This window comes from Phragmites australis, chromosome 17, assembly GCF_958298935.1.
Source record: "Phragmites australis chromosome 17, lpPhrAust1.1, whole genome shotgun sequence".
Taxonomy (NCBI): Eukaryota; Viridiplantae; Streptophyta; class Magnoliopsida; order Poales; family Poaceae; genus Phragmites; species Phragmites australis.
The window spans coordinates 28,347,567-28,359,335 of NC_084937.1; the positions used below are offsets into that span (position 1 = coordinate 28,347,567).

The following is an 11,769-nucleotide window of genomic DNA, read 5'->3' on the forward strand; positions in this document are numbered from 1 at the left end:
AAACAGATGTTTGGAACTGGACCCCTGATGCTGGATGATGCCCTCGTTGTGACCTACCACCAGCAAACATGAGTGTCGCAGTACATGCAGATGGTTCACTCTCTCCATTTCGTGCATACTTATTGCGTTGGTGCAAGTATGCATCAGGCATGAGAATTACAGAAAACATTTCTCCAGTTTGCTTATCTGCCCCGCGAAACTGAACTGAAGATCGTATCATTTTTCTGCTGAACGTGTGTGTGTAGTGGGAAAACGATGAGTGAGCGAGTTGTGACACACTACTGAACAATGACAGGTCTAAATCTGTGCTAATGGGGATGGGGTCTGGCTTAATTGTTACTTGTTTGCTTCAATTCAATATTGACGGCTATGATCTGTATGGCGTTGGCTCTGCATAATCACTCTTTTATGGATGTTTTATTACAACCACATAAAGATTGACGAGTTGTGCTTACCAACAAATGAACAACGACAAGAGTACGGCGAAGATTAGTTGTGGTGGTGAAGGGAGAGCCGGAGAGGACATCGATCATGCATCTTTTTCATGTGCTATTGGTTCTGCAGTTAGTTGAGACTTGCAGGCATGGGGCTACTCTTTTTATTTCTATTGGTGGCTTTTTTTTTTCTTTTCCTTTAGATGTGCAGGAACGATACTATTTGCTCGCTTTCTTGGCTGATACAGCTTGATAAAGTGCCCTGCAAGTGGATTTAGCTCCTTTATTACTTGTCTGATTGTCAAAAACTGACCGAAAAATTTCTGGATCTTTGTTAACTCTCATGTCACTAAATAAATTGGATGCAGAATGGTGTGTAAATTATAGAGATGTTGAAGCAGAAGCGGTATGTTTCCTGTTGTTCGATGGAGAGTCAGCTAATTTTCAAAAGCAAAAGTTCAGAGAGTAGAGATGGGAACGGGAAGATGAAGGCTCGCAGTGGTCCACTCAATTCTGCAACCGACAGAGAGAGAGAGAGCACAGTACTGCATTTTTCTTGCGGTTCTGTATGGTTCAGATAGTATGTTTTTTTAGAAAAAGAGAAGAAAAATTATCACCAGAAGTTGCGTTTGTAGGATTAGACGGTGAATAGTGATCGCCATAAAAAAGTGGGATTCCTGTTTCGTGTACGCACACAACTTGTCTTTGCACTTGAACAAGAACGATACAGGAGTACTGCTTTGATAGGTTTAAACAACAAACGTAACAGCGCATTTAGATTCTCCCATGTGAATTGGCTATTCTATGATCAACGCGAGGACCGTGAAAATTTGCGATATTTAGCTCTAAAAAATCACGATGTTTAAGAAGGCAACACACTGATTAGATGCTCTGAAATCATATCTTAATTTTCAGAAGGGGATGCTTTTTTTGAGGCGAAGCTTCAGAAGAATCTGATGATGTTTTGGCACACACTAGATTCGCATATCTTGATCTATCCACCGCGCTCGCAAAGTGCGGTTTGCGAATAACTACATTATGTGCTGATGATATTATCCCAAAAATAAAAGCAAAGGCAGGCAGCCAGGCACACATTATGGCTAAAGAGCTTCAGCAGTATGATTGCTGCTAAAGCCTACGATATATTCTTGTTTCATTGTTAGTCCTTGTACTTTTACAACCTTTTCTCGCAACAACTTTGGGAAAAAAAAACTTTGTGTTCGATGCTTCGATCTTGAGTATGCATGGCCCTGAGTAGAAATTCGATCACTGAAATCTGGACTGTGAATTCACAGAGCTCAATAGGACAAGGAGTTGACCCGGTTGAAGTGCGGAGCAGATTCACTTCCATGATTTTTTTTTTAGAAGAAAGCACACAGAGATCAGAACGAACTTTTTTACTTCGGCGTGTCAGGAACCAGGAACGCTGTCAATGCCATCTTTTTATTGACATCCTACAGCTCGTTAAGAGCACAACGGCCATGATTAATCAATCAAAGTGTCAGTGCTACTAACAGTTATATCAGAAAGAGAGAGAGAGCTGCGGCTAATTTATTTGCACAACGACTACAAGATCGAGTGAGTACTGAGCTAGTTCACGTGTTACCTATTTTTCCTACTCTTCTTATATTTAATAAAAAAATCTTAAAATTTAAATAATTTACATATTTTTACTATCCACCCTCCGCCTTATTACCGGTTACAGATACGGACACATTTTACTAATAAAAATAAAAAAATTATGATTAAAATTATCGAATAATTTTCTCTTTTTCAGATCCCATATAAAATCAAACTACTACATCGTTACTGACTTATTTGTTCGATGACGCTTCCATGGCGTATCCACATTTACATACCTTTAGTTTTTGATTAATGTTATCGTGTCCAATATTTGTGTTTTTGTTGCAAGAACTTAGCCAGTCAAACTACCATGAATGGCATCCGTACGTGCAGCTGCTTTTTAACTTGCATTCTGACTATCCGGATCCGGTAGTCCTGGTGAGATCCATGATCCATCACGAGAAGTGCTCGTAAGCAGCTGAAACGGAGTGTTCAGAAATGGTTTTCTGAAGACGAGTAGTTACAGGTGAACAGTTAAGTCAGCAATACGCTAGTACATACAAATTGCAGGCGTGCGTCGTTTGCAAGATGCGTGATTTGTACAGCATGCATGCAGAGATGCGTCCACGCATTAGACGGAAGGAATCGGCAGGGTGACATACAGCGATTGGGTTGTCGCCTCTGCGAGACCACGAGGTAGTGATGGCACAGGCTGAAAGAGTCGGATGTCGGCATGGGCGAGCAACTCTGTGTGCTCTCCCACCCACGTCTGCAGTCTGCTGATGGATGCGATTCCACAAGGGGCCGGGAGCTTGCGGACGCCATGGAATGGACGCCGAGCACGCCATGTGTTCACTGCAATCTCGATGCCAGATCAGTAACTAATCGGCCCGTCTTCTACCGAGAAATGCGTTGGATTCTGCAGCTGAATGATGATCCCGAGCTCCGTCCTGAATCCTACCCATCATCATCGACCCCAGAAAGGTATCGGACCCAGGGTAAGTGCAGCATTAGTTGTTCAAACTCTTTTTTCAAGAGGGTATCCAAAGCTAGTTGGTACTGAGCAGCATCAGCAATTTGCAGTGGCCGTCGGGTTGCAGAAGTGGCCAAGCTAGGATAGGAGCAGGGCGGACGTGCAGTGGCCGGAGCCCTTCCTACCGGCTGGGAAGAAGAAGAGAGAGCCCGTACTCGCCGGGTCTATGTCCACCACTGTATAGGAGGACGCGGTGCGATGATGAGGGAGTCAACAACGTCCATTGGCAAGCCGACACTCGCAGCTTCCGTGCTGCAGCTCCAGTTAAGAATTGCTAAACTGCACCGCACGTGTGCGCCACAACAACAGGGAAAAAAATCCAGTTTTTTTACAGGCCCGAACCCTGCGGCAAAAGTGAGGAGAGCTGCTGATGCTGATGGTACCGTTGCGGAATTTCTTGTCCCTTTCCTCTGCTCTCTCCTTCGTAGGCGTCGGCGGGGCTCGGATTTTTTGGAGGCGGTCGTGGGTGGGTGGGTGCCGCGTCACAGGCGAGCGGGGCCGCCGGCCCGCCCGTAGGTTACACCGTCCCTCTCCGATCACGTCGCCGGTGCCTGGTGGCGTGGCGGGAGGCCCACAGGTGCCGACGTGGGGTGGCTGTGCGGCCGCCGCGTGGACCCGCTGTCGGTGCTACGGTGCGTGTGATGTCAGTCTGTGACAGGTGGGTCCCGCAGCTGTCCAGTCGGAGTGCCCGTTGAGTAGCTTTGGCTTTTTGGCTGGATGGCTCGTGCCAGATGACACCGTTGGCCGTCCCGGCGTGGGCCCGGCTACTTTTGGGGGCGTCTCTTCTCCGCGTGGGGATTTTTGTCGGTGAGAAAATTTTATACGTATATAATTAGTACTTTTTTTTTGCGAGAAGGGGTTAGGATTATATTAAACTTTGAGTAAAAATAAGCACATGGAGGCACTAAACGCCATCTTTAACCTAGCTGAAGTATTCTATGTATATCCCGTCGTCGAACTAACGCAAACCAACTTGAAAGGATAAAGATAAAGACCATCCCTCCTGCTGTTGTGAACGAAGAATGCCAAACTTTGAAAAGCCATAAGGTCCAACACCAACGAGTCACCTCCATGATGCATCTTCCATTGTGAACGATCATCGGCAGCTCCATCGCTCAAATTAGCAGAGGTAAACTAGAGCTCAAACTATGAACGTACATCGACTTTGGTGGTCAATGGTCAGCGTACTCGACTTCATCAACATGGTAGAAGTGAAACAGTAAAAGACATTCCTCCCATTCTTCCTACGCTTGAAAATGAGCTCGATTTCAGTGATTGCCGGTGGAGATTAGGGTTTGGAGTTTTGAGATTTAGAGAATCTTCTATAGCTGTCGAACTTAGAAGAGGCTTAAGGGGAGGTAGGTAGGCTAGGCAGAGGAGGTGGGCACCGAGGCGGGAGAGCTTCAAAACGGAAAGGTTAGTGTGGGAAGAGAAGGAGGCAAATGGAGAAGATGCCTGAATGCTCATATCTCGATCGAATGGCTTGAATCTATTGTCTAAACCAAATGCCGCTTTTTAGACGTCTGAAAAATAGCAGACTAAAAGAACAATGGTTTCCAAATGCTCAGGGCTTACCCTACCTGAAAAGTCAGGGTGCAGTGCGCGCCGTGCCCGTGTGATGATGCCATTCCGTGTTGCCACATGCAGTAAAATTTGTACCCCTGGCGAAAACGACGAGGAAGAAGGAATACACGTACTACTTTCTCGTGCATGTCTGCCCACCATCCACGCTGCCACGGCAGAGCCACTTGGACCGGTTTGGGAACCAGGGCTGTTGCCATACACAGCCATCGCCGCGTAATCATCATCAGCCATCATGCGGACTTGTTTTACCGCCGAAACGGGGGCCGTGACAGTACGGCAAAACTACAGCTTTCATCGTACCACAAGGAGTACTCCGTCACGCGGCAACTTTGTGCAAGCCATAATAAACACGTACTGCACGGAAGCAGTATCTTTTGGTAAGGTAACTGATGGTACTATCACGTCATAAAATTCCTCTGGTGATTCGTGGTGGCATGCTGCCGCCGCCGCTGCTGCTATGGTTGTCGATCGCCTCCCAATTATTACTCCCGGCGGGCAACACTTGGAGGTAAGGGCACCAACAGCTTTGTTGCAGCGGTTGCAGATGTGCAGCTCGAGTGAAAGCGCCGGGAGGAAGAAAGCGAGGTGGGGTGGGCAGGAGAAAGCAGGAGTTGGTGCGTTGCCGATGCTCAATCGCCCACGGCTAGGTGGCAAGTTTAGCGCCCACGCGAACGGTTGCTTGGAGGCTAAGGGCCAACCGGCACTCGCCGGCAAGCCGTCGTCCCAAGCAAGCCTCCCTTCCCCACCCCACCCGCTTTCACCGCGCGCCTCCTCCCAGACTGTTAAAACCGCACGGCACGAAAGGAACTGAAGCTGACGAACACTCTGGCGGAACGGAGGATGCTTTTGCGTCGGTTCGGCTGTTCCCTCCATTTTTGCTTGTCTTGTTGGTGTTTGCGTGGTGTCACTCACTCGCTTGCCGTGTCTTGTCAGTATAAATATTATGCTGCTGTGTCCCTGAATTGTACACTCTGTAAATCTCTCTCTCTGTCAGTATAAATATTATGCTGCCCTGTCCCTGATTTATATACTCTCTCTCTCTCACTCTCCTTTTCTATCTCTCTCTCCTCTTTCTTTCTTCCCCACCTCAGCTCCTAACCCCCCACCTACCTCTCTGCCTGCTGTCCTGCCCCTGATCCCGATTTCCCCAATTGAGGCCGTGGGGAGGCACCTGCGCTGCAGCTGGAAACCGTGTCTCCCGTCCTGCCCAGATCCGGCGCCTCCAAATTCGCCACTTCTCGCGGCAGGGGCTCGTCCGCGCCGGCAAAGCAGAGATCTTTTTTGGGAGGAAGCAGAGTAGAGTGCTTGCTCGTTCTTGGTTGCTGTTGCCGAGAGTGCTTGCTCGTTCTTGGTTGCTTACGCGCGTGCGTGGGGTACGTGTACGTGCCATGAGAACATGATGCGCGCCAAGGCCAGAGGTACATTCCCGGCCGCGATGAGGGAGACCTCGCCTCCTCCTCCTCCTCCGGCTTCGGCGGCGGCGGCGGTGAAGGAGGAAGAGTGGGAGGTGCGACCCGGCGGCATGCTGGTGCAGAAGCGGAGCCCGGACTCCGACGCCCCCGCCGCGCCCGTCCCCACCATCCGCGTCAAGGTCAAGTTCAACGGTGTCTACCACGAGATCTACATCAACTCGCAGGCCTCCTTCGGTAATGCACGCGCGCGTTCCCGGCGTTGGCTTGGTGAATCGAGCGGAGTTGCTTTTGAGCTGCTGACTGAGAGGGCGGTGGTGGTGCAGGTGAGCTGAAGAAGGTGCTGTCGGAGCGGACGGGGCTGCACCCGGAGGACCAGAAGCTGGTGTACAAGGACAAGGAGCGGGACTCCAAGGCGTTCTTGGACATGGCCGGCGTCAGGGACCGCTCCAGGATGGTGCTGCTGGAGGACCCCGCGGCGCAGGCCAAACGCCTCCTCGAGCAGCGCCGCACCGACAAGGCGGAGCGCGCCGCCAAGTCCATCTCCCGCATCAGCCTCGACGTCGACAAGCTCGCCACCAAGGTAATCAATCAACTTACTAGTAGTAGTTCGTGGTGATTCTTGTTCGGTTGTTTTCGCTGCCGCCGTCGAATTGGTGTTGAATTTTGGTGGGTGGTGCAGGTGTCGGCGCTGGAGACCATCGTGGGCAAGGGCGGGAAGGTGGTGGACGCCGACGTGGTGACCCTCACCGAGGCGCTGATGAACGATCTAGTCAAGCTGGACTCCATCGCCGCTGAGGGCGAGGTCAAGGTGCAGCGGCGAATGCAGGTCAGCACGTTCATGCAACATCAATTCCTTGCCACTTCTTCCACGAATTCGCGAGCGCCGAGCATTCAATCCGCTGCAACTCTAACGAACGAACGAATTTATTTGATTGTTCAGGAGAAGCGGGTGCAGAAGTACGTGGAGACGCTGGACGCCATCCGCGCCAAGAACTCGGCGGCGTCCAAGGCCAACGGCAACGGCAACGTGAACGGCCACGCCAAGGCCCGGGCGCCGCACCTCCCGCCGCGCCCACCGCCCGTGTCGCAGCGGCGGAACTTCCAGCAGCCCGCGCCGGCGGCCGCGCCGCCCACGCAGAGCTGGGAGACGTTCGACCTGCTTTCGTCGGTGCCGTCCACGTCCTCGGCCACCGTGACCACCATGGCGGCTGCGACCACCACCTCGCCGGCCGCCGCCGCGGCCACATCCCCGATCCCGCGGTTCGACTGGGAGCTCTTCTAAAGCGCGTGCCGGTTGATCGATCAGACGGTACCTGTCTTGTCCATAGATCTTCTCTGCTCTGATCATTAGTGACGAAATTGCTTCTTCCTTCTGTCGATTCTTTCCATTTCTTTTTTCTCCTCCTTTCTTTCGATTTGTATATCTATATCTACAAAAGAACAGAGACCCCGGTGAGTGAGTTCAGTCAGTAAGCCAAGTCAGTCAGTTTACTCCTCCTCACGAGGACCCATCCATGCATGTTCAGTCACAGGAAATAAGTGGTGGTCTTATGACGAAGAAGAATTTTTCATGACAATATACACACATATAAATAGCATGTATATTTGCTTCATACACTTGTGTATGATTACGATGATTGCTTGATTTCCATTCCAGTGCAATGTGTAGGACTACTCTTTTGGGGGAGAGAATCAGAGGGGCAGAGAGGGTGGGAGTGAGTGAGATTTGCTGTGCAGGCGCATCACTGATTGGGCTGGGGGCTCGTGTTTTGTGGACGCCGGACACAATTATCGTTGGCCATCCCGCGTGCCAGGGGAGGCGCTCAGCTTAGTAGAGTCCAGGCGAGGCCCGCCGGCCAGTGGGGTTGCTCTGCTCTGCTCAGCTCCCTGTTTGGGTGCGCTTCCTTGTCGCAAAACTGTGTGCTGCGTTTGGTCGGCCGGGTTCCGCGCTGCCGCTGCAGCATGCCATCGGCGACTTCAGTGTTGATTCGCTTGCTCCGATCCAGTGATCAATCAGTCCGGTAGGCTTGTTGATTTGCTTACTAAAAGGGAAATACCCCTGTCCGACATTATTGGACCTGAATTTTCTTCTTTTTAATTCTTTTTTTGGTGTATTTAGTACTTGGTTTAAGTTGTTTGTCCGACCATATGCATACATCTGATTAAATAAAGGGCTTGGAGTAGTAACTAACAATCACGTTGCTTCGCTTCGTTTGACGATGGTTTTTTTCTTCTTCTTTTTGCATTGTAATTGAATGTGCTTCGTTCAATTACAGGTTTTATGAATTTGTAGTGGTCATTTATGAGCTTGGTTTAGTCAAGTTTTAGCTGGTAAGAACCAAACAAAGAAGCTCAAAATAATCCTACATTTCAGCTTGCATAAGGTAATATTAGTACTGCCAGTTGCAAAATGTCTTCGGGCTGGCTTCAGTTGTCTTGAGAAGTGTGAGCATTTGCTAAGTTCTTGAAATTTATCACTCCATGCCGGAAATAAGATGAATGTTATGTGTGTATAAGTGTGTGCGCGCTTTCGACTTATATTCGAGAAAAAATGAATGATAGTGCTAATCTAGTCCACAGGTGATATGCTTTGTACTACCAAGACAATGTGATCTCCACTATTGTTCTTCAGTTCTGCTACGCGTCTGCTTTTTTTATGATGCAGTTGCAGGCCTCCCAGCTCCAACATATATTTTTTTATGCAGAAGGTAGAAGATTCTCTGCATTTCATTGATAATCGCTTTGCGGTTTGTCAGGTTACAGAACCCAATAAAAATCGGAAGAAACAATACAGATGTAGAGGGAGCCAATATGAGCCTCACTAAATTCTTAAATGACCTATCTCAATCTTTTATCACATACATCTCAAATAAAAAACACGGAAGCTAAAAACCAATAGAAATAAATCACACCAAACACCTTTAATAAAACAATTGCTACAATTGATAGATCTGAACCTTAAGTTATATAGAAGATCAATCTAAATGTCATAGCTCTCAAGAACTTGCAAATAGAAGGAGAAACACTTAGATCTAATTAACTAGATATCAGGTGAAGAAGCTCTCTAAATTGATAAATTTAGAGGTGGAGAATGATTCAAGATCAACTCATATATAATTATTATCTCTCTAAGCAACTAGAAGAATAACTCCAATACGATGAAAAATTTTAGCTCTTCACAAAAATAAAAATCACAACAAAAAGAAAAAAAAACCTGCAAATATACACGGAAACCAAAAGAGAAACTATAAGAAGATGAGCATAAACATTAGAGGAAACATAATCTTCATTACTTAACGAATTATAAAGTATTTTTGCATAAAACTCTCTCCTAAAGACTCTCAAATGACTAGCTAAAGGAGGTCTCAACTCCTTCCTCTCTATTTATAGGTTGTTGGGAGGTTTCTTACCCCGTAAATTTCCTAAATTCCTTTCTTGTCCTTCAAGTTTTCTACATATTTTGCTCTCCAAGTAACATAGCTTCCTTACTGGCCAAAGAATCTTTCCGATGATGACACGAGTACTCCATCTTATGATCTTGATCGCCGACAAGTCTCTCCCGCTCTCGATCCCTTGAGTCGCCTTGTCACTTGCATCGCATCCTTTTTGCTTGACTTTGTCAAAACTCCGTTTTCATCCACCTTCTCTTGCTTTGCTTGCTCTCCACGTGTACAGATAGGATCACTATTGACTTCACTCGGCCTTCTTGATCGTCCAGCACCAAGTATCCCACTTAGCCTTGATCATCCCACCGTCAACCGTCAAGTTGCCTCTATCACCTACACATCACAAGACAAACGCATGTGTTTCTCCAATTCTATCTCCAATTGTCAAAATCAAAATTCTCTGTTGAAAAACTCATCATAGAAAAACTATTAACACTGAATGTTCCGGTATGTACAGTCTCTAATCACCGTACCATCTGGTGTGTAGACATCTTCCCTCCACTGAAAACCTTCTAGAAAAAGCTCTGGTGTACATTCCTTCTAAGCACTAGACCATTCGATGTATATAACTTTTCTCTCTATCGAACGAAAGGAGATCTCCTGGAAAATGCTCCGGTAAAACATCTGGTTTTCACACATGCTTATCATCGGACCATCCAGTGTGTATAACCACCAAACAAGCATTGTAGTATCTTCGAAAAATAGTCCGGTGTGCACTTCTCTTTGACACCGAACCATCCGGTGAGTTCTTCTATTTTCACTTTTGAGTTGAAATACTCCGGTGTGAAATCCTCTAAAAACCGGATTATACGGTGTGTACAATTTCTCTAGCGCCAAATCATCTGATGTGTACATTTTTTCTAGCTTAGAAAAAAAGCTCCAATTCTCATTTCTCTCCCTTCGGTTAGTCATAATCTAAATCATGCATAGTAAAGCTCATGCAAACTAAATTCTATTTAATTTAGACTTTATCAATAAATCATCACATATAAACCAAAGTACATATTTATTTGATTTCTTAACAGCAAAATCTAGAACAACTCCAACATTCAGCCGTAGCAATAGGCTATAAGATGAACTACTCTACCACGTTTTCCTGCATTCTGGGAAGAGCACGCTCGATCATGAGCTGGCATTTTGCTCCTATTTTTCCGTCGCAGCTTCTAGTATAAAGCACCTAAATGCAGCTTGCAGCTGATGATCAATCGGTTCCTTTCCTACTCCCGATGGAAGAAGACCACGTACTACACGTTCAAGACCCGACCGAAAACACACTTTTCATGCCCGATTCAATCGGTGTCCGTGCCCAGACTAAAACAAAGTCTGACATTAGACTATCTCTAACTATATTCTTTTTTTTTCTAATTTAATTTTTATTTTCTTTATTTTACTTTATCTTTAAAGTTTTGGAATCATGAAGTGAAAGGAGAAAAAAAATTAAGATAAAGAAAATAGAAAAGAGAAATTTTCATGAAGAGAATCTAAAGAAAAACCGTTAAACGAGAATGTCTTTGAAAAAAAAAAGATAACTCACGAAAGAAAACATGTTGGGATGGTCTTACCTGCTGCCAAGCCACGAGTCATTACGAACCATAGGTTATTGCAAGTGGCCAGCCAGGCCGGAGCAGTATCAAAAGCTCATTGTTTTGGCCGCCGGCCGAGAGCTCCCTGTAGCTGTATGCTGTAGCCATTAGGTGTGTAGGAGAGAGAGAGTGGGTGTAGGAGTGGGCACGGAAAGCGAGGGGTTGATGAGTTGGCAAATGACAATGATGAGGTCGATCGAAGTGGACTTTTGGAAGCTTCAGGCCCATGCAACACATGACGCTCTCTTGGCTGGATCGAGAGAGAGAGCGAGAGAATCCCGGCCTATAATTTCGCTGAGTTAACTGGCTTGTTCTTGGCTCGTCGATCCATCGATCTCCATGCACGCGCAGCTGCGTAGTGTTCTTATCGGTACAGACTAGAGAGGATCGAGCAGTCGTTGTCAGGCATCAATTTTAGTTACCCCCTGCAGTAGACAAAATCACGCAAAGCTTCGCTAGCTCGAAAACGACACGAACGACACAATTTGGGTACTAGATGTTACCAGCGCCGTGCAGTGCTGTACGTGCAAGAACTCTCGCACCATGTGAGAGCGTGTTCGCCCGTGTTGACTGCGCACGTTTGGGATCACGGTGCGGAACACTCCTTTTCACCGCCCTGAAGCCACATGGCGCTGCACTTGCTACGACTTGGGATGAGACGGCCTGCGCCGGTGAAGTGCGAGCCAAGGCCTCGGCAGATCCCAGGACGCGTTG

At 47.4% G+C, this 11,769-nt stretch overlaps 1 protein-coding gene across 1 annotated transcript; it reads left to right on the forward strand.

Annotated features, from left to right (window-relative positions):
• The first annotated feature begins 5,436 nt into the window (after positions 1 to 5,436).
• On the forward strand, positions 5,437 to 7,639 carry LOC133897323 (BAG family molecular chaperone regulator 1-like). The gene is made up of 4 exons (XM_062338017.1): positions 5,437 to 6,260; positions 6,350 to 6,606; positions 6,706 to 6,852; positions 6,967 to 7,639. Exons 1-4 carry the CDS (start codon positions 6,011 to 6,013, stop codon positions 7,306 to 7,308), a joined length of 996 nt encoding a protein of 331 aa, XP_062194001.1. The 5' UTR covers positions 5,437 to 6,010; the 3' UTR covers positions 7,309 to 7,639.
• The last annotated feature ends 4,130 nt before the right edge of the window (positions 7,640 to 11,769 follow it).